This window comes from Homarus americanus, unplaced genomic scaffold, assembly GCF_018991925.1.
Source record: "Homarus americanus isolate GMGI-L3 unplaced genomic scaffold, GMGI_Hamer_2.0 scaffold32583, whole genome shotgun sequence".
NCBI lineage: Eukaryota > Metazoa > Arthropoda > Malacostraca > Decapoda > Nephropidae > Homarus > Homarus americanus.
In genome coordinates, this window is record NW_024713129.1 from 10346699 (window position 1) to 10370953 (window position 24255).

Genomic DNA, 24255 nt, shown 5'->3' on the forward strand with positions numbered 1-24255 from the left:
AACCGGTGGATGCCAACAGTGCGTGACAGAAACGTGACCGATCGCCCGGGCGGCTAACAAGCCGATGAGTGGCGAAGAGGATAAAAAGTAAAAAAAAAAAAGGTACAGTAGGCCAGTAGAAGGTTTGCCCTCCCAATGTGTGTGTGGCTCTTCTTATGACGTCGATCACGCCATGGTGTGCAAGAAAGGGGGCTTCATATGCATGCGGCATGAAGAAGTAAGGGATGTCACAGCAAATATGTTGAAGGAAATCTGCCGTGATGTCAGGGTAGAACCGACCCTCCTTCCAGTGGAATGTGAGAATTTCCAACATAGGACTTCAAACACATCCAACGATGCCCGTGTTGACGTCAGTACTCGAGGATACTGGACGCAGGGACAGCGAGCCTTCTTCGACATCAGGATTTTTTACCCCATGGCCGCATGTCACCGTAACTTAGCTCTCGATGCTGCACACAGGAGGAACGGGAACGACAAGATAAGGGCATATGGGGAGAGAATTCAGAACGTTGATCAAGGCAGCTTCACTCCGCTAGTGTTCACAACCTCTGGTGGGATGGGACCAAGTGCAAGATACTTCTATGCCAGACTCACGGAGGTTCTATCCTAACACAAGCAGCAGCCCAGAGGTTATGTTACAGCCTGGATGAGATGTCGACTGTCCTTCTCTCTCCTTAAGTCGGCTTTGCTCTGCCTCAGGGGAACGAGAGCATCGGCCCCAAAGCCAGCAACAGTTGCAGATATTGACTATGAGGCAACAGTCACTGAATGCCGCATAGATCTGTGGCTCAACTAACTCAACACAGCTAGGATAGCTACTTATGTATTAGGATAATTAATTTTAAGGCAATAAAATGGAAGCGAAGGTATGGCTATTAGGGGAGGATGGAGGCCATTTAAAAAAAAAGTAATAGTAGTCGTAGTAGTAGTAGTACATTTTCGCCCCGAGGCCCCGAGTGACCTATGTCGGGGTGAGCTAATCCCCGTAAAAAAATGCTTCATACACTGACATATTCAAAATATACACATAAATAGTGCAGGAATATAAACTATTCACATAGACAACATGTACGACATGTATAAAAATAATACCTATAGGCAGTGCATGTATATAAAAACAGACTGCAAGCATCCATTCAATACAAACAATACACATAGATAGTGCAGGTATACAAACACTACACATTCAGCAGACTGCAGGTATACAAACGCTACACATTCAGCAGACTGCAGGTATATAAACAATACACAGCCAGTGAAGGTATACAAACAATACACATAGGCTGCAGGTATACAAACAATACACATAGGCTGGAGGTATACAAGTAATGCACATAAACAATGTAGATAACGGGGGTAAGTAAAAAAGTCACACAATAAGGCGTCATCCCTGCCATCTCCTGACTGAAATCTCAACCAAATTACTGCCAACTAGTCGGTTGTTAGTGATATACGTCGCCAGTTCTATGTGTATTTAATATTTAAACGTTCAATCACAAGACGTTGCACTAGGGACTGAATGGAAACAAGGAGTCTGGTAATTATTACTGTAAGACCTGGCCAATAAGCCGTCGGGTAATAATAGAGTTATGTGCAGTTGTAGTGAGGAAAAAATATATATTTATTCAGGTAATGTTAGGTGTGTAGGTACACGTGTACAGTATTACTTATCGTCTCTGGTATTGGACGAAAAGGATCCAAAAAGCTTCTGTAAGTTGTAGTAATAATAATAATATCATTAAGGTCGTCATACAAGTTTACAGTTGGTTTGGCATGTATGTAAAGTATGCAGTTTAGCTAAGACAATGCAGGTATACAGTTGTGTGTATAGACTAAGGTAGTGTATACAGTTTCCAATGTATCCTAGACGGGTCCGACTAATTACCCAAATGTACCCAAATGTAGCCAAATATAGCCGGAATGAAGTCAAATAATGGTCCTAGATGAATAAATCGGACTGCCAATCACTTCTCGACTAGTATTTGGTGTCACGAAGTTACAAAAAATTGGAAAACTTAATTTAAACTGAGTTAATAGAGCAAGTGCATGTACCTAACCTAACCTAACCTAACCCAACCCAACTCAGATTAAATTACGTTTACCAATTTTTTTTTACTTTATGACACCAAATAATAATCAAGAAGTGATTCACAGCCCGAATTACGCTTGTACGACCATCATTTGAATTCATTGCGGCTACATTTGGGTAATTCCTCGCTCCGTCGGTACATGCACGCGATCTATTAACTCAGATTAAAGTAAGTTTTCCAATTTTTTGTGACTTTGTGACACCAAATACTAGTCGAGAAGTGATTGGCAGTCCGATTTATTCATGTAGGACCATTATTTGACTTCATTCCGGCTACATTTGGGTAATTAGTCGGACCGCTAGACAGTGGAGGTATACAACAATAGTAAACAGCAAAGCATCCCTACTAAGGATTGCTGACATGGCCATGAGATGCTTATTCCCAGGTAAGGGCACTGAACTGTCAGTAAGGGCAGTGTCAGAAGGTGATGTACTGCTGGTGCAGCTCACTGTCAAGTATATAGATCTAGTTTGTCTATTTAGGTCACTTATATGACTTGGCAGGGGGTCCGACTAATTACCCAAATGTAGCCGCAATGAAGTCAAATGATGGTCCTACATGAATAAATCGGACTGCCAATCACTTCTCGACTAGTATTTGGTGTCACGAAGTTACAAAAAATTGGAAAACTTAATTTAAACTGAGTTAATAGATCGCATGCTTGTACCGAGGGAGCGAGTAATTACCCTAATGTACCCAATTGTAGCCAAATGTAGCCACAATGAAGTCAAATGATGGCCTTACAAGCGTAAATCGGGCTGTGAATCACCTCGATTGTTAATTGGTGTCATAAAGTCACAAAAAATTGGTAAACTTAATTTAATCTCAGTTGTGTTAGGTTAGGTACATACACTCGATCTATTAACTCAGATTAAATTAAGTTTACCAATTTTTTGTGACTTCGTGACACCAAATACTAGTCGAGAAGTGATTGGCAGTCCGATTTATTCATGTAGGACCATTATTTGACTTCATTGCGGCTACATTTGGGTAATTAGTCGGATCGCTTGGCAGGCACTTACGGTCAAACTAATGTGATGGACATTTTTCTATATTGTAAATGATTCTAGTCAGTTACAGTATAGTAAATGTACTCCAGACGACCACCATGATCACCTACTATACATATCCGACGGGTGTCTCCCTTATTCATCTGGTCCATATCTTGTGGACATGTGATGGATATGGTGGAAATGTGGTGGGCAACTGGTTAAACAGAATCTTTTACAAAACTGTCAACCAGGTTATTATGACCCTGCTCCTGAGTGTACAGTAGCTACCTAGATCTTCAGTACTTGATGACAGTACTCCACACTAACCAGGAACTTTAGGAAATATTTCCATTAAATAGAAAAGCTTTCTTAATTCATTTTGTCTCCAACCCGCTTCATCACCACATTTTTTACCCATTTCGTCACCACTGTTTTTACCCATTTCGTCACCACTATTTTTACCCATTTAGTCACCGTGTTCATTCCCATCACCATTTAAAGGGGAATACATTCCAGAAAATTCTTACATAATTAATACATCAATATACAGTATACACAAAAATTTGCCAAAATAACTGTTGCTTGAGATAGAAAATAATCAAAACACCGAGATTACAAAATTGTATTTCAAAATTATGCCTTGGCATAACAATACATTGGATCATGCAAGCATCTCACTAAGACAATTTATTAAAGACGAAAATAAAAAAATAAAACATTATTTCTCTTTCAAGCATCTCACTTTAAAAAGATTTTAAAGACTAAAATGAAACAAAAATAAAAACATTGTTAATGCGTACGCCTGCAATCATCTCACTTAAACAATATGTGAAAGACTAAAATTAAAAAATAATTGAAACATTGTTATTACATATGTAAGCTTGGAAGAAGACTGATTTTTTTAGGAAATTAGAAGTGGTGATATTTTTTTCTTCATATTCATCCCACAGCTTCCAGACGTGGACTTGTTTGTCATGATTTGCTATTCTTGTGCATGATTTAGCTTGTGCTCAGCAACTAGTTGTAATTGCAAATCAACCAAGGTGGTGAAGAAGAAAAAATCACCTTCATTTGTTCTGTATTTTGTTTATTTACCAATGTTTTAATAATTTTCTTTATTAAGTAATTAATATTCATGTATAATGATAACACAATAATTCTCGAATTGTCTGTATACATGTGTAATTTCTATTCATGTAAAATAATAACTTACAATTTATCACTCTAATACCAGCGACTAACAGTCTGTTAGTGGTGACGATACAGATTTGGTGTTGGTGACGAAATTGGTTTTTTGGCGACAAGCTGGGTTGGTGACTAAATGGGGTGTATCCTTTTCATGATAGGAGGAGCAGCAGCTCTTGAACTTTGGCCGCTAGCTATGTTTATGTACCTTTTTTTGATTGTCACTTAGAGAAAATGGTAAAGGTGGAGGAGACAGTGATCACCAGAAGAAACTTATGGAATTCCTCCAAAATTTCTGTAGATGTTATTTGCATGATGAAGTACTATAAGAAAATGGGAACAATAATGCACACTCTAATCTAACCTGACCTCAGCTAACCTAACCTAACCTTACCTAACTTTCTAAGTGGGGTGGGGGGTCTGCCCCAAGACTCCTACTATGTAAAAATGTTTAGCCATATTAAGTTGCTAACTGGGGGCTATGCATCTCCGGACCCCTATAACAGCAAAAGACACATACCTTAATATTAAGGTGGGTCGAGTGCATTGATGGCATCCAACTGTTACACTTAAACAAGTATTTTGCCGGGAATTATTTTAGTTTTCTTCATCCGGGGAATCACTTAGGTTAAATAAGGTTAGGTTAGGTTACTTTGGATATCTAAATACGTACAGGGATGACCAAAACTAAAATTTTACCTTTTTCCTTTAATGTCTGTTCCATGCTGCATTTTGGACACTTGCACATCCTTCCATTAAGTCTATGATCACTTAGTGTTAAGTCCTTAACGACACTCTTGATCCTCAACAAACACAGATATGTAACTTGAGATAACTTATGGAAAATGATGCCATAATTGCATAAGAAACTAAGTGTCCCCTTGAGGGAGAACAATAAGATTAGGAAACAGGAAAGTGAATCCTATTAAATTAAAACAAAAGACAATCAAGCCAATATATATACAGTATTAAAACCCCTGATAAGGTCCTCTAGCATTTATTTTACTGTATTTGTTGACAAATCTGGGTTCACAAATTTATACCTTGAGCAAATGAGAACAATAGATGCCGCTGGAGAAAGAACGGCGGAATATTTACGGTAAATAAACAATTTCTTCGCATACAAAGCATGTAGAGACATGAAATTACTGTCATATGATCACTGTTTGTCATGTTTTTACCCGATAATTTCCCCCTTCTTTCATGCCCTGTCCACTCACCACAGGTGATTTATGATCAAACGTCGAGAAAAATGAAAAAAAAAATCAGACATGGGCAACCTTTCCTCAGTCATGGGCTGCATTATGATTTAGGTATTTTTCTGCAAGCCTACTCACCAAAATTTTTATCCTACCTAACCAAAAAGTAATGTTAATATTGTATTAGCACGGACATTGAAATACAGCGTAGTTTACCGTGACGTCTACCTTACGATATTTTCAGTTAACAATGCAGGTAACACTCTTTTCCCATTTATGAAACAAATTCAACATAATAATTTTTTAAGTAGTATGTTAATGTTTCTTGGCTTTTAGCAGAAGATGCGTGAAGCAGTCTGTGAATACGTTTGTTAACTTTGACGCCTGAGGAACTACAATGAAACAACCTATAGGCACATCTATGTATATGGAAGTCCGCGTGCTATATGGACTGATGAAATATATATTTAGCCTCGTGTTTCCTAGCTGGATTCTGCAAAATGCTGCTCCGACCACATAGTTGGCACGGGCAATCCCCAATGGAAGTTCATGGCGCTTAATAAGAATGATGAACAGGCCATTGCGTGGAATATAACAAAGCCTAGGATTGTTTTTGTTGTCCTTGTGGCGCAGTGGTAGCGATTCTTGTTCACACGCAGAGGTCCAAGGTTCGATACCCGACTAGTGAGGTATTGTTTGTACATGGAAGTCCGCGTGCTATAAGGACTGATGGGGGGGGTGTGATGATGATAATAATAATAAACGGTTTATTAATAGAGTTGCAGCCATTGGCTGAAAATATACACTTACATTTGATTTAGAAATATGCATTGAATACATTTACAGGGCTGTACAGTACATAAATCAGGCATTGTTTATTATTTTAACAATGGATGGGATGGTGCTATTCGTATATCTAAAGGTGCGGGCTCTTATGGGCTGTATTTTGTTGTAGTGGCGGACTGCGCGAGGTGGGTGGGAGGCGGCGATGATGAGGGTGGTGCAATAGTTGGCTGCCAAACCTTTCCAGTGCTTGGTGGTGGAGGTCACTGAGGGATGGCATTTCCAGGATGGAGAGAGCGTTGGTGTAGCCGGAGTAGTCAGCGCCGATCATGATTCTGCAGGCCCTTTTCTGTACCTTCTCTAGCTGACGTTGTTGTGTGTGTGTGTGTGTGTGTGTGTGTGTGTGTGTGTGTGTGTGGACCTAATCAGACAAGAATAAATAGAGAGAACAGACAGCCAGGCATAAAAGGTATGAAGGATGAAGTACCAAGAAGAGAGACAGTCTGTCAACAAGGAAGAGACCTTTACCTTTGACCCGTGTGACCACCGCATAGAACCCCACTTGGATTTACCCAACTTTAGTTAATTCCCAAGTGACCCACTGCCACATAGCAGCTAATCCGTCACACAGACTGTGCCGAACTTGTCCGTAAACGTACCCAGGTTGAAATGTGTACAGTATATTGTTGACTATTTATACTTATTTCACTGTTACGTTTTCATAGTTAATTATGCTTAGGAGATGAATCAGTAATGATTTGTGTGTGAAGATTACAGTATTCTTTTAGTAAATATCGCTTTACTCACCATAAACTGGCTGCATCTACCTGAACTGCAGGCCACATAAAATAGAATTTCTCAATCACTACACGGGCTGCGCAAAGACATGGTTCGGACCGCAGGTTGCCCATGCCTGATTTAAATGAGTTTTTCTGTAGCTGCACTAGCCTTTCTTTTGTATTGTAGTATTGGGTACTTGGTGAACAGTAATCTTATATTAAGAAAATCAAGGTACAGGGTACTGTAGTCTATTAATTTAACTTAGATTAAGGGAAACAATATGCTGCATATGACAGAGGTAAAAGGATGAAAGTATGAGAATGTATTGAAATATTGAAGACTTGTTGTTTATGTATTACAGATCTATAAGCCATGGAGGATAGACTACTGGCACGCATTGGGCCAACAGGTGGGGGTGATGTGAGAGCAGCATGTAAGAAATGTGGATATCCTGGTCATCTTACATACCAATGTAGAAATTTTGTTAAGGTTTGTAAATTTCCCTGTTTTGTTGTGTAAGAATTTACATCGGTATCTTGAAATTGTGAAGTTTGGAAATAAATTTAGACATTACTGTAAACAGTAATAGTCACCCAGAGGAGCACTGTAAGTTAGTCATCAAGTGTACGTAGTTATGTACTTTATTCTATCCAGTATGTTATGCTGTAAATTTCTGTGCAGGTATCCCTCGTTTAATGATGTGGGTTATGTTCTTGAAAAACGTAACATTAAGTGAATTATCGCTAAACGAAGGATAACAGCAAAGCATGGAGGGCAAACAGGCTCAAACGGCAGGACGGTAAATGCAGTACTGTACTCCCTAACAATAATAATAAATGAGTTCTAAACGTTTTCAAAGTTAAATAATTGATTTAATAACACCAAGCTTCTATATAGATGATGTAGTTCAGAGTTAAACAATTTAGTGAGCAAATTGCATACCGTATATCTCGGCCTACAAGACGGAATTTGAACAAAAAGAAAATCAGCCCAAAGTTAGGGGGTCGTCTTAAGCACCAGAGATAAAATTCTTACCTCTTAAATTTTGCGGTTTAGCGTGTCAAGAGTGGTGATGGAAACATGGTAAACCACTCACAAGGTCCTACCACTAATTATTTTATACTGAAACTTACATTTGGGAAGCTGGATTAAAATGAAGATTACTGGTATATTAAAATAATAAAAATGTATTATAAACCAGTCTAACATACCGTAAAAGAACAATATACCCCGGTAATAAACACAGCTGCTATCATCATCACCCCCCCCCCCCTATTTGCCAGTAACGAGAAAGGGAAAGCGACCTTGACAGTGACCGCCTGTGGCTATTTTTAGCCGTCCTTGTGTTCGGAGGTGGTCAGTAATGCATATCTGTATATTTACTGATCATAATACTTATCTCCTATAAATAATTAATTTAAAATTAATTTTTTTACAAAGAATATTCAGTAAATGACTGCGTTAATTCTTGAAACTACCGACAGTGGTAAATTTAGGATGAGAATGATTAACAGAAGTCACGTCATGGATTCGGAGTTTGGTCCTTAATGATCATAAATGTCTGGTCAACTTCACCTACCAGGTATAATGGTAGCCTCCCTTTTTCGCGAAACAAGTATATAATTAAAGAAAATACTTGCAGTGTGTTTAATGTATTACAATATATTATAGCTAAATAAATAAACAAATAAATCGGCAAATCTATTTCAAGTAAATGGAAATATTTTACTCACACCAACATTAGTTCCAGTTAAATAACTGACGCTTAAGTGAGTCACTAGTGTACAACAGCAGGTAAAATTTGATGCCAATACTTGAAGTGAATTGGCATTATTTTAAATAACCAACCATAAATAAATGGAAAAAAGATCAAAGGTGAAACATTATATTGTATGTATGTTGTGTTGTCAAAGGAAGAGAAACAATTGAAACTCAGCAATTGTGTGTAAATGAGGCAGTAAGATAAATCAGCAACCTAAGACTTGGTCACAATTTTCGTGATGCCATATGGAAGTAGGGTCTACCATTAGACAATACTATACATTATGCTTCCAATATCTTCCCAGGCAGTAGAATCTCCCTGTTTGGTAGCTGCCTAAAACTTTTAGTAATATTACTTTGATACAACATGATAAATTTGACAAACAATGAAAATAAACAAACAAAAGTTATTTACCAAGACCTTCTCTCTCAGAACAGAGGGGAGATAAGACGGCTATTTATAGCCCGTCTTTGTGTAGGAAGTCGACCACACTAGAAATAATTCATTTAAAATTTATATTTTTTACATAGAATATTCAGTACATGACTGCAATTATAAAATATTGTGAATATATATATATATATATATATATATATATATATATATATATATATATATATATATATATATATATATATATATATATATATGTGTAATAAATGTATGTAGTAAGTATGTACAGTAATCTTTTTCACTCAAATCCTAATGAAACACTATTGAATTAGAATACTGTAGCTCGCTGAAGCAAGCTTATAAATTAAAGAAAATACTTCCAGTGTGTTTAATATATTACAGTATGATATAAATAAACAAATAAATCGGTAAATCCATTTTAAGTAAATGAAACAATTGTATTCGACACCGACATTAGTTCAAGTTAAATAACAAACTTTTAAGTGAGTCACGTGTTTACACTACATCAACCGGTAACGTTTGATGCCATTACTTGAAGTGAATTGGCTTTATTTTAAAAAACCAAGGATGTGTAAACAGCACTGGTCAATGGGATGGTTGGTAAAGGACTACTGGGTCAGTAAGCTCCCAATGGTAAGTGTCACATTTGGGGTACCGGTCTTATACAGCGAATAGGGCTCAAAAGCTACTTTTTAAATGGAAATTTTGGGGGCCGTCTTTTACACCCCGTCGCCTTGTAGGCCGAGATATACTGTATGCCAAAAATGAAAAAAAAATGTATATGATGAACGATGAAATTGATACATCGCATATTATGAAATACAATACCATATTTTATGTGCAGTATAGTCTTGTTTTACGAGGATATTTTTTATGTGGAAAGCCATTTACGGCGCACCTGTCAGAAGAATTATTATTTACAGGGTAAATTCCATCATGTATCGCGCAAGCAGCAGGGCAGGGTGCTGATGTCAGACTCGTGCGGTGACGTTGCAGACTGTAGAAAGGTCACGTATCCTTACCACGCACCCTCTCTGCCGTGAGCTGTGATTGGTCTCGGCATCCTTGCCCCCCCTGCCACCCTTGCTCTCCACCGCCGCGTCAAGTCTCACTGTCTCCGCGTATATTCACTCGTGCTCAGGAACCATTGCTTTTTTTTCTTTCTGCACAAGACTTCATGGACCCCACCCCGAGAGGGTAGTCTAGCGGTCGGCCCAGTCTTTATTTCAATTAATCCCATATGTTCTGTTATTTTATTTACGCGTTTCGCTTTATACGTGGACCTCCATGGGTTTAATTAACCGCTAAACCAGACTGTACTGTACAAAAAGTAGCTCCTTCCATACTCAAACCATTCTTTTGGCAACGCGACACAGTTCAGCCAGGCAGTCACCCAGTTGACTTCGAGACATGTGGCTGCTGCCGTGCTGCGTTGTGTGAATGCCATGACATCACATTGGGAGGAGTCAGGACTCTGTTACATCCCATTGCCTTCACAAATACGTTCACTTCACACACAACTCACCCATGCTCTTCATTTTTTGTTTTGTTTATAGCCATGTTTGTGTACTGTCCAGTATTATTGTAATGATTTTTTCCAAAAACTTTGTAGTTTCATTACTTATAGAAAAGGCAACATGCCATCTCACAGGTTATCTCATCTCTAGTTTTTCCCTCCTAGTAGCTAAGTCAAGCTATCGCTTAAGCATTTTGACCCAATGTTATATCAGAAGGTGTCAAATATTGTTATCACTAAACCAAGTTAATGCTAAATGTGTGATACTTGTAATATACAGCATTTTATTCATGTTAACTTTTATAAATTTGAAAAGTACTGCATTTTAGGTTTATCAAAATGGCATGTTAAAAGACTAACCATTTTTTTTCTTCATAGGTTGATCCTCAGAAAGATGTTGTACTAGATGTTTCATCAACATCATCAGAGGAGAGTGATCATGAGACACCTCTTACACAACTCAACACTCAAGAACTTTTAGCAAAGGTAAATCCTTCATTTTCCACTACCAAGTTGCCTTAAGAAAAATTAAGTTTATTTCTGCTTAACTGTATCATAAGCAATTCAAGGAATGATTATGTATGTGAATTAAAAATATTAAGGTACTCTTAATAAATTTGCTTTTATTGTTAGATTTTTAATATAATGAAACAGTATATATATATATATATATATATATATATATATATATATATATATATATATATATATATATATATATATATATATATATATATATATATATATATATATATATATATATATATATATATATATATATATATATATATATATATATATATATATATATATATATATATATATATTATCATAATATATATATATATATATATATATATATATATATATATGAGACATGAGGAACACAGTGAGGCAACTGAATTACAAAGACTGAGGAGAGAGCTTATGTACACAGGGTGACCTTACAAATCATGGGGTGGGTCAAAAACATGACATCCACTAATCCACACACCAACCACACAGCAAACATAAGAAGAGATTATATGAACGGGCAACATAACTAGTCATGTAACGTCAGGTAAAAAATATGAGACCCACTAATCATCTATCTACCTTTCATGGTTTCAAAGCATTTTTAAACTTGGGCCACTGACAAATAAATTTGTGTAACATATTATCAGTATTGTACTGACCATCACTAAGGTTTAAAAAATACATTTCTTGCTTCAACTCGAAGTCTTTCTGTGACACATGATGATTTATATGCTTCTAAACTGTTTTCCCAATCTATTGGATGATTATTGTTCCTTATATGAGCAGAAGCATGTTTCATTAGAAATGTATCTTCCCTCATGGCCTTGTCGGTTGTCTTTATAACAAGATAATTGAAAATCGAACTTGGAAAAATAAAAAAATTTTAGAAGTTGACGAACAAATTGACGCTTGATGCTCTGCTCGGGTGAAAAGTTGACTGCATCACCTATAAGTCACCTACCCAAAAAATTTATGGTGTCAGCGTTATCAAAAAGTTGCTGCCATCCATTGACAGCGTTAAATTAAAATCAATGTACAACACTAATATATATATATATATATATATATATATATATATATATATATATATATATATATATATATATATATATATATATATATATATATATATATATATATATATATATATATATATATATATATATATATATATATATATATATATATATATATATATATATATATATATATATATATATATATATATATATATATATATATATATATATATATATATATATATATACAAAATAAATCACTGTAGGTCACGTGATCCAGGTATATACTGATAACACAAGGAAAAACACGAAGTTACCAAGCGCTTTGGTGTAATTCACATCTTCAGGGGTGAGTACAAACTAAGGAGAAGTACAGAACAAGTTATATATATACAGAGGAGGGTGAGATCAAGTCCACAGAGGTCAAGTATAGGTAATGACCCTACTAATCTTCACAAAAGCACACAGCGGTCGGTAGTTAGGTCAGAGGGAAAAACTGACCCAACCTTCTCACCTGGTTACAAATCTTCTTAATTACAAAATTGTCCAATTTGTACATACCATAACTCAAATTCATGTTAATGGATTCGGTGTGTTTAATGAGACTAGATTCTATAATGTGTTTTTTCTTTTTTCCTTGTGGTTATCAGCACATATAAGGGTAAAAAAAAGTGAGGTCGTGTATGTAAGTGAGCACATGTGTAAACATATCATCATTACTCTACATAAGAATATGAAAGCAACACTTATTTACTGTTCATATATGTTTTAATTAATGTTTCTGAATTTCTTTTTGATTGAATTATTGTTTATGTGTGCAAATTGAACAATACAATTCATTAATATCTGAGAATAAAACCGCCATTGTTTTGTTATTTACAAACCAGTGACTGATTGGTTCTACATATAAAACTGAAAAAAATAAGACCCTGGTTGTAGCTGTAGTAAAATTAGTATGGTTGTTTTAAGTAATGTTATTTAATGTTAATAAATGGAACAATGGAAGTAGCTAACAATTAAGGGTAAAAATAAAGTGAGATCCATGTAGATAAGTGAGCACATGTGTAAACATATCATCATTACTCTACATAAGAATATGAAAGCAACACTTATTTACTGTTCATATATGTTTTAATTAATGTTTCTGGATGACGAAGTTGTATTTAAATTTGGAAGATTTTAATTTTGTGGGGTTTTACAGTCTAAATGGGTATCCAAATATGAGAGCCTACTGTAAATAGGTGTCCAAATATGAGAGCCTACATATAAAGAAACAAACATTCCTGCATTTGAGACCAGCAGACAACCTTTAGCAATTCCTCAATAGATGGCGCTGCCGCTGCCATTAGTCAACAAACCGCTGTACAGGAGTTTTTTTTTTTAATATATCAACAATATTAGTTAAATCAATAGTTTTATAGTACTGTATAGAGAATACTTGTAGTTGTTAAGTACTGTAATGAGGTAACAGTCTTTAAGGGCTGATTTCAAAACCTTTGCTACAACTCATCGGCTAGTGTCTGGAAGCATGTGGTAATTTTGAGTATATTTTTGTCATAAAAAGTGTGTCTTTTAAACAAAAATCTCGTTGGTGTAATATATATATATATATATATATATATATATATATATATATATATATATATATATATATATATATATATATATATATATATATATATATATATATATATATATATATATATATATACACAGTGGGGTATGCTATAACGAACGCAACTCCTACAACGAACGCGGATGAATACGGGACTATTTCGTTTGGCGCATGAATATTGATGTACCGCGGCTCACAGCAAGAGTGTAAGGCACCATCATTGTTTCATTGTGTAGTCAGTGCACCACTGAACTTGTTGAAATTTCATCTTTTGATGTGGAAATTCGTGTTATTTGTATAACTATTTTGTTATACAAGTGTACAATTGTAACAATGAATCGTCCAAAGCGAGTGAGAAAGCTAATAACCCTTGAAACTAAGAAAGAAATCATGAAGAAACGTAAGAATGGAACAAGCATTGCGAAACTTAGTGATGAATATGGGATGGCTAAATCGACTATATGTACGATTTTCAAGAATAAAGAGGAGTTAAAAACTGTGCAAGTGGCTAAGGGAATCTCTAGACTTAGCAAAGCAAGGTGTAATGTGATCGAAGAGATGGAAAATTTACTCTTAGTGTGGATAAAGGAGAAAGAAATGGCAGGTGATAGCATTAGTGGAGCTATAATTTGTGAGAAGGCTAAACAATTGCTTGAGGACCTTAAAGGCAAGACTCCCAGTGGAAGTGATAGTGCTGTGCTAGTGTTTAAGGGGACCAAGGGGTGGTTTACTGGTTTCAGAAGAAGAAACAAGTTACACAGTGTTGTGAGACATTGTGATGCTGCTAGTGCAGATAAGGAAGCAGCTAGGGAACACCATGACATTTTTTTAAATGTGATTAAAGAGGGAGGCTTTATTTCTCAGCAGGTATTTAACTGTGACGAAACTGGACTTTTTTGGGAAAAAATGCCTCGCCGTACATACATTACAAGGGAGGAAACTTCTGTCCCTGGCCATAAGCCGATGAAAGACAGGCTTACCCTCCTTGTTTGTGCGAATGCTTCTGATGACTGCAAGATAAAACCACTCCTTGTGTACCATGCAGAAAACCCCAGAGCTTTCAAAAACATTAGGAAGAACCGCCTTGGTGTTATGTGGCGGTCAAACCCAAAGGCTTGGGTGACCAGGAGTCTTTTCTCTGAGTGGGTGACTGAGGTGTTTGAACCCAGTGTTTGGGAATACCTCTGGGAGAATAATCTTCCATTGAAAGCTCTATTGGTGATGGACAATGCACCAGCCCACCTTCCTAATTTGATGGTTGAATTGCCAGAGGAGTTCAACATCATCACTGTGCACTTCTTGCCACCCAACACAACACCTCTCATCCAGCCCATGGATCAACAGGTAATTTCAAACTTTAAGAAGCTGTACACAAAGGCACTGTTTAGAAAACGTTTTGCGTCCACTTCTTCCAGTGATGTTAGTTTGAAGGAATTTTGGAAGAGCCACTTCAATATAGCAGACGCTGTGTTTTTAATTGTGTCAGCCTGGAAAGAGGTTTCTATGAGGTGTCTTTGTGCTGCTTGGAGGCCATTTTGGCCTGAATGTGTGCTTCAAAGAGACTTTGAAGGCTTTGAAGAGTTAGAGGAAGAGGCTGTTGTACATGAAATTGTGTGTCTGGGCAATTCCATGGGCCTGGAAGTGGATGATGATGGTGTTGAGGAGTTGGTGGATGAGCACAGTAATGAGCTGTCCACTGAGGAGCTGCTTGAGCTTCACAAAGAGGAAAACGAGACACTGAAGCGGAGCTTAACTTCTGAGGAGTCAGGGGAGGATGAGGACAAGGAGGAAAGCCGCATCATTCCAGCCAAAGATCTCAAGGATGTGTTCTGGTGCTGGAGCAAACTGTCTAAGCTTGTGAAGGATTATCATCCTGATGTTGGTGCTGTGGAAAAGGGCATCAGTATTTTTAATGACACTGTGATGAACTACTTTTGGAAGGTCCAGAAATCAAGGTTGAAGCAGCCAACCCTGGATTCCTTCTTTAAAAAAGTAACAAAAGACCCTACACACAAAGTGCCTGTAAGACAGTCACCAAAGAGGGCTAGGAAGGATGACTCCTCTCCTTCCACCTCTTCTCCATAATTCTCTCCTTCCCCCTCCTCCTCTGCCTCCTGTCCTGCATGTTGAACAACACTAAGGTAAGATAAAGTACCGTATTTTTTACATTTTCCAACATTTTTTTTCAGTGTTAAGTGGTTGTATTTGGGGGCCTGGGACGGATTGATCCTATAACGAACGAGGTTCTAGAACCAATTATATTCGTTATATATATATATATATATATATATATATATATATATATATATATATATATATATATATATATATATATATATATATATATATATATATATATATATATATATATATATATATATATATACACACACACAGTATTACCCCGCCTAACGCGGTTTCACTTAGCGCGTTTTCGCATATACGCGGTGCCTTGCCAGAGCTGAACTTTCACTTAACACGGATTTTTCCACATATACGCGGTGAGTGTCCGGCTCGAGATGCTATTTTTAGATTTTGCCCACGCGCCACCCGCCCGCCCGCCTGCCTGCCTCTCCCTCCTCCTCCCTCCGCTTGGGCAAGCCGCGCGGTAAGGTTGCGCAGTGTGTGTCTTTGTTGCGTTATCACTGACGTCATAGGACGTATCGGACTGTGATTGGCCATGCATCCCTACCCCCCTCTGCTGCTAGCTGTAATTGGCTTAAAGTATTATGACGTGACCATCCCGGGGAGGGGGGGAGGGAGGAGAGACGACGCTTGACCTAGCCGCGGCAGTTTCATCCCTCAAGGCCACCCCGGGTTAACGCGCATCCATTGTTCCCTAAAATGGCTTCCGCCGGACCACCACCGCCCCCAGAGAGAGACCTTTCCTTACCTGGACCCAGCGGCACTAAGCCAAAGAAGACACGACGTTCATTAAGCTACGAGATGAAGTACCAAATTGTTCAAGATTTGGAGAAAGGAAGACGGCAAGTTGATCTCGCGCGCCAGCATGGCGTCAACGAATCTACGATTCGTACGATCAAGAAGGATGCAGCCAAGATCAAAGAGCACATGAAAATCACAAAGTCTGCAGGTGCTTCATCTATCAGGTATTGCCAGAACAGGGTGCTGGCAAAAGTGGAAAATTTGCTGGTGAGTTATTTGGTGCGTCAGGCGCGACGCAACATGGCGGTGGACACGCGCTCAGTGCAGGAGTACGCACGTGAGCTATACGCAGCAGTGACACGTAAACTGGGAATTGCAGAGCCCAAACCCTTCAATGCTTCCTCTGGTTGGCTGCATAGGTTTAAGAAGAGGAACAAGATCACCAACATCAACATTGGTGGTGAGGAAGCGAGTGCTGACCGTGTGGCGGCTAGAGATTTTCCTCCGTTTTTACGTGAGATTATGGAGGAAGGACAGTACAGTGACGACCAGGTGTTTAACATGGACGAATCTGGTTTTTTCTGGAAAAAGTTACCTTCCAAGACCTTCGTTGTCCAGTCTGCCAGCAAGGTAAGGGGTCGGAAGTTGCAGAAGGAACGCATCACCGTCCTGTTTACCACCAATGCCTCCGGTACCTGTAAACCAAAGTTATCGGTGATTCACAAAGCCCGCAAGCCGCACGCCTACAAGAATATGGACATGAACAAGCTTAATGTCCACTGGCTAACCGCACGTAAGGCGTGGATGTCCTCTTCTCTGTCCCTCTTCTGGTTTGACAACTGTTTTGTTCCTGACGTGCAGAAATTCTGCGAGCAACAGAATGTTCCATTCAATATTTTGTTGCTCCTTGACAACGCACCTGGACACTCGCCCCTACTTATGGATCGTCACCCCAACGTAAAAGTGGTCTTCCTTCCTCCCAACACTACGTCATTAATCCAGCCCATGGACCAGGAGTTGATCTGCAATGTGAAAGCTGCGTACTCTGCAAAGAAGTTCAAGCTCCTGAACGACTCTACCAACACCAAGGATGAGTTGCGTAAGCTGGGTGACACCGACAGCGAGAGCAAAAGCGACGAGGACAAGGAACAAGAGGCGGCGACTCAAGAACTTCTCGTCAAACAATTTTGGAAGAAGTTTAACGTTAAACAAGCTGTAGACTTCTTGGTGGAGGCATGGGATCTGCTGACTATTGCTACGATTCGTCACGCATGGAGACATGTGTTGCATGGCATACCAGGTGAGAGGAGGAGTGAACCTGTGACTGGTCAGGTTCAGACTGTTGCAGTAGCAGTGGACCTTGCCAGAGAAGCTGCGCTCAATATTACAGCTGAAGGCTTCTCCGAGACCACCAACGAAGACATCCTGGAGGTGATCAAAGATCCTGAAGTGACTGCCGACGAGATGTTGGAAGAAGAACACGCCAGTGAAGAGGAGGAAGAAGGTGCGTCATTCTCCGAAGAACCTAGTTTAAGTCATAGTGATATTAAGTGTGTCATAGAGTTTACAGAAAAAATTAAGTCCGTCCTTTCCCGCGACAATGACGATGAACGCTATGAAGTCTTCCATACCCGACTGGTGCAGGCTATGGAGCCGTACATCAAGGTGTATCACGACAACATCAACACCAGCCGTCAGCAAAGCATAACCGAGTTCTTCGCCCGCAACCCACCACAGCCAGCCCAAGCCAGTGATAGTGAAAGTGAAGTTGACTTTGAGGGATTTGTCAGGGAAGCCCTGACAACTGTAAGTGACAGTGATGTTGATTCACCTAGTAATGGTGATTCACCTGAGGGCCAGTAATCTGCCCTCTGCCTCGGAACCAGCCTCCATCCCCGTATGCCGACCCATCTCTTCTACTACCGTAAGTGTTCCACCTAACTTTTAGTTTCTCTTAGGTAACCTTCATTTTTCCTATGTTAACCTTTATCTTTCCTAACCTAACCTCTTCTATATTACTTGTTTTTCATACCATCATAAAGTTAAGATAGAATTTTTACTACAACATAGTTATGTGTCGTCAAAAAGTGGAGTTTGGGGGTCGGGCTGGGTTCTATTGGAATTAATCCCATATGTTCTGTTGTTCACTTAACGCGGATTTCACTTAACGCGGGACCCTCTGGGTTCAATTGACCGCGTTAAGTGGGGTACAACTGTATTTGACTGTGAAGTAAGTAATATTGGTACAAAATATTTAATATATATATATATATATATATATATATATATATATATATATATATATATATATATATATATATATATATATATATATACACACACACACACAATCAACACCTCAACCTGCCAGGATTCGAACCCACAGCCCATGACTGTGACCGGGGAATGCTAACCACTGGACCACCAGGATACTAAAAGCAGTCCTAGACTTTGTTATATTTCACACAAATCCTGTTCAACGAGCTTATGGCGCCGTGAACCTCTAATGGGGACTACCCGTATCACGTAGGTGGTCAGAGTAACGTTTTACCAAATCTGGCTTCGAAACACGAGGATCCATGTATATTTCATTAGCCCAATAAACATGCGGACTTCTACATACAATCACGTGCCAATTCCAGAAGTCAACCAATTCAGATAGTAACCTGAACATTAGTGGAATGTTGGGACTGATGTGTTGTCTGGTCTTTCCTTCATGTCATCTGTTAAGAATGAAGATATGGTATGGAAGCATATTTTGTGCAACAAGGTTGTGAAGATTCATTATCTCATAAATTCATTCCCAAGTTTACAACGGCAGGCTTTTGTTGCATATTTGTTTTTTGTACCCTTAGGGTTTGGGGAAGCAGTTGAATGTTTAAAATCTCCAGCTTTTATGGGTAAATTCTGAGACAGGTATGATGGCAGGTTCCACCTCTTAAGCAATTTTTTTTCTTCTCCTAGACGGGTTTTCTGAAAGCAAAGCACATAATTGTATAGCAAAGTCACCTGGCCAACTCGCCACCCAGTAGTGCTCAGAGTGGGTGAGGGTGTGCTGTGAGATATGTTATTCTTCAACTCGTTATTTTGGGTAAATATACATTATATTCTACATTTTCTTGTACTCTTGTTACATACACACATTTTCATACAGAATGTGCAAATGAAATAAAAATAATAATTATTTTAATTTGGTCAAAAACATAAAGGGAATACAGTAAACATTTCTTACCTGATCCGCCTGTTAGCCGACAAGAGCGGAGGGGGAGAGAGGAGCAATCACTTTAGAACACAATAGCACAGGGTAACGAACAGTCCGTACAGTACTCTATAACACACCAAAGTCACAACAATAACAGCAATGCACAGCAATAGGAACGATGCACAGTGATCGATAATATGCAGAGGAATATAGCAAAGCACAGATTGCAATGTTCAAAGGCAGGGTAAACACTAGTGTAATAACAGCCTGGGTTCATAGGTGGCATACCGGTGCCATATCCCTACAATACGTGATTTCTATATAATAAACCTAGGTATGTACCCATTTGGTTACCAAAATATTAATTTAAATATTTTGCTGGAAAAGCTAGATAATGATTTAAAAAATCATTTATAAAATTCAGGTTTGTTCATTCATATACAGTATATAATAATAAAGCGGTTCCCTTTCCAAGTGGTTTAGTGTTGGCCTTGAAAATAATTTTCCCAGTGAGTTGAAGATCACTAAACCGAACAGTTGCAGATTTTTAAATAACCAAAGGTGTAAGAAATTTTAAATCGTTAAACCGAATTATCGCTAAGTGAACAATCGCTTAATGGCGGATAACTGTAATGTTTTCTCATGTCCTCTGAAGGATGGATGTAAGTTCCCATTCTGAACATACTGATGCCTTGTTTCAGAGGACAAGGAGTTGTATCACTAACACCTTGAATTGTGTCTTTCATCTCTGAGACTCCTCACTAGGGGTTTGTGTTGTGATTGGAGGAGTTGTACTAATTGTTTACTTAGTGCCAGCTTTCACTGTGTTAGGGTAACCTGGGTTATCTTAAATGTTCATAAAATGGGTTTTCCATGATTATTTCTTGATTTTGACATAAAAATTATTACAGGTATCAAGGGCTAGTGTGCAGATTGAGGTAATTGAAATATAATGTACCGGTTATTGATATATAACTTTGACTTTATCAGAATATTGGTGGTATATTAGATTTTGTGTATGATTAAAGTAGCTGAGTTTTAAGTGACCTTCAGATGTAAGGCCTCCTAAATTCATTCACTACTGCTGGTAAGGTAGAGGGTAAGTTTTGTGAGGAAAATTCAGCATTGTGATGAGGCCACAGTGTGTAGGAGGATCTGCCTTACGTATTCTGCGGCAAAGTAGCGTGTACAGTCCCCTTCACTAGTGTGTTTATAGGGATTCGTCAGATAAACATTCAGCAAATCATTACATTGAGATATTTGTGTTAAAATTGTTTTACTTTGATTCCATAGTATGTTTACTATTGTGATTTTCCTTCTGTCGAATGTAAACAAATACAACCCTGCTGTACTATATAAAACCTGACGAGAACATGTTATAAGCCATAGATTTTAGTGGCCCAGTTCTCATCTGTGCTATCTCCTCATCTCTCAAGGTCAACCCCTCTGAGCCTAAGTGATGGAATTAATTTATTTCCTTCCAATGTTTTATGCCATTTTGTAGAAAACAAAATTGTATCCTTCATGATGAGTGTACATTTTATTATTAATTTTACAGATGAAACAAGAGAAGAAAATGAAAAAGGAAAAGAAAAAAATTAAAAAGAAAGAAAAGAAGCGATCAAGAAGCAGTAGCAGAGACAGATCTCAATCACCAGCTGAGCCTAGGAAGAGGAAATCTCGGTCACCTTATGTGGAACACCATAAGGGAAGAACATCAAAATCTTCAGACAGCGATTCAGAGAGGGACGTTAAGCTTAAAAAAAGAAAAAAGGAGAAAAAGAAGAAGAAAAAGAGTGATAAAGATAAGAAGCAGAAGTAAAAGAGAAGCTGCAAGGAAGGACAGTATAAACCAATAGATAAAACTGTTTGCATTCCATTTTATATGGCCCATTATACAGTAAGAGATTTTAATATTTACAAATACATCATCTTCTTTATCCATTGTTTTAATATACTCCCACGATACTGTCATGTATATAGAAAATGCTTTATAATGTTAATGACCACCATTAGGTGATGTGATTAAGTGCACACCAAGTTTGGGCCAGAGACCAATGTTCCCTCTAAGCTGTGCAGCCACACAGCAGTCCATCAAGTGGCATGCACTAAGTTTTTCCACTAGTGCTTATCATCAGCAACATCTCTCCTCTATGCAGCCCAATTTTTGGTAAAACTAATAGCATTTACGATTATAATAAGTATGTTTTGCTCTTGATAATTTTTTTATTATTATTTTAGAGAGAGATTGTATCTCCAATTGTATATTACAAAAACGTGCATAAATTTCAAAGAGATATTCAGGAATGTAACCCTCTCTGCTTATAGGTGCAATTTTCTCACTCATTCTTTACTCAATGATAAATTATAGATTATCACTGATTTTTTCAACATTTTTAGATTTCGGTCTTGTTCTCCAGTAAGTGATCAGGTCCCTGATATGGAGAACTGCCTTTCACTTTCCACAGACATTGCAAGCACACGAAAAACTACATGACAGTTGTGACAACAGCCATTGAATCTTGGCATTTCTTCCAATAAACAAAAGGTTAGCAGTCAAAAGGCTATTTCTTTACTTCCTATACTTTAGATGTATGTGGTTTCATGATGAAACTGGGTCACTTTCAGCAGGTACACATAGAACAAACAAGCCTTTGGTTACAGTATTTTAATGTGGAAGATGAGATGGCAACTGTGGTGGTTCTTTTCTAGGAGTTCCAGGATAATTGAAAAACTATACGATGAGAGAGTTATAGAGAATAGTTCTTCTAATTTAGACTGCCAATGTATACATATACTAAATGGATCAACACTTCTATAGGGGTGTATGTCGTCTCATCCTTAAAGCTTATCTAGTTATTTGGTTAAAGGATGTATGATGAAATTTAGAAAATGATCTTTAAATCCAAATTTCTAAAAGTAATGTGTAATAAGACTTAAGGTTCATGGTTAGAAACTGGGAACTGAAATATCAAAATGGCTAATTGGCCTGGATAAATGGGGGAGCAGTAGCCTTGGTGTGAAGTGTGAGCTAATTGGACAGGAATAAGATGATACCTTAATGATGGTTAGATATAATCTTGTTCATTGATTTTCAAATGAGCATATTTACCTGTTTTATTATTGTGAATTTAATTAATTTTGATAGATTCTTTAAAAAAAATAGGATTTGGGTCAGTCTTTTCTTCGGGGAAGGGTTCATCAGCAACGAAGTGGGTGTGATCCGTGAAATCCACTTCATTGTCGGAAACTTCGTCGTTGGAGTAGATTTAACATGGAGTAAATAGGCATAGGTTCCAATCCTTCATTATTCTGTATTTTCTATTTGCCAAAAATTAACAAAACTGCTATAATAAACAATAAAAATAATACATATCACATCATAAAATGCAATGGTATACATTTTATTACAAAAATAGCTCCTTCCACCCTCAAACCATCCTCTGGGTGATGCGACACTAAAACCCTGTCCACACTATCGGACAGTGACCGTCGGACACGAGTGATGAGTCCGTCATCGCACACTTTATGGCAACTTTGACGGGCAAACCAGCGGACAGCCCGTGCCCGTAGTTGAGTGAAATCAGCAGACTGCCCGGTGGTTATGTTCTGATCATGAGGTACGTAAGCTCTCTCTCTCTCTCTCTCTCTCTCTCTCTCTCTCTCTCCTCCCTCTCCTGCCTCTCTCTCTCTCTTCTCTCTCTCTCTCTCCTACCTACCCTCTCTCTCTCTCTCTCTCTCTCTCTCTCTCTCTCCTCTCTCTCTCTCTCTCCTCTCTCTCTCTCTCTCTCTCTCTCTCTCTCTCTCTCTCTCTCTCTCTCTCTCTCTCTCTCTCTCTCTACCTCTCTCTCTCTCTCTCTACTCTCTCTCTCTCTCTCTCTCCTCCTCTCTCTCTCTCTCTCTCCTCTCTCTCTCTCTCTCTCTCTCTCTCCTCTCTCTCTCTCTCTCTCTCTCTCTCTCTCTCTCTCTCTCTCTCTCTCTCTCTCTCTCTCTCTCTCTCTCTCTCTCTCTCTCTCTCTCTCTCTCTCTCTCTCTCTCTCTCTCTCTCTCCTCTCTCTCTCTCTCTCTCTCTCTCTCTTCTCTCTCTCTCTCTCTCTCTCTCTCTCTTTACATTTTATCTTTCATCCATTCTCTTCAATTTTCGTTATTCCTCACTACCTCTCCCCTCTCCCCTTCTTTTTATCATTCTCCGTTCTATCTCTCCGTTTATCTTCTCAATCATTTCCTCTCTCTTAAATTCCTCCTCTCACCCCACTTAACTCTGTCTTCCCCTCTTCCCTTCTTCCCTTTTCCTCT

General features: G+C 38.2%; 1 protein-coding gene across 8 annotated transcripts; it reads left to right on the forward strand.

Moving 5' to 3' along the window:
* Positions 1–1178: 1178 nt before the first annotated feature.
* LOC121866829 (protein SREK1IP1-like) lies at positions 1179–21899 on the forward strand. 8 transcript variants are annotated; one of them, XM_042366604.1, is made up of 4 exons: positions 1179–1200; positions 7391–7518; positions 11100–11207; positions 21518–21899. In XM_042366604.1, exons 2-4 carry the CDS (start codon positions 7402–7404, stop codon positions 21779–21781), a joined length of 489 nt encoding a protein of 162 aa, XP_042222538.1. In that variant the 5' UTR covers positions 1179–1200; positions 7391–7401; the 3' UTR covers positions 21782–21899. The 8 variants fall into 8 exon arrangements, with proteins under 8 accessions (XP_042222538.1, XP_042222533.1, XP_042222547.1 ...); XM_042366599.1 differs by lacking the exon at positions 1179–1200 and adding an exon at positions 1210–1233; XM_042366613.1 differs by lacking the exon at positions 1179–1200 and adding an exon at positions 1238–1261.
* The last annotated feature ends 2356 nt before the right edge of the window (positions 21900–24255 follow it).

What these genes read in the sequence shown, in the direction of transcription:
- LOC121866829 (XM_042366604.1), top strand. Translation starts at nt 7,402, where the DNA reads ATGGAGGATAGACTACTGGCACGCATTGGGCCAACAGGTGGGGGTGAT. An exon ending in AATGTAGAAATTTTGTTAAG is followed by an intron (nt 7,519 to 11,099) that starts GTTTGTAAATTT and finishes TTTTCTTCATAG; the next exon opens with GTTGATCCTCAGAAAGATGT. An exon ending in CTCAAGAACTTTTAGCAAAG is followed by an intron (nt 11,208 to 21,517) that starts GTAAATCCTTCA and finishes TTAATTTTACAG; the next exon opens with ATGAAACAAGAGAAGAAAAT.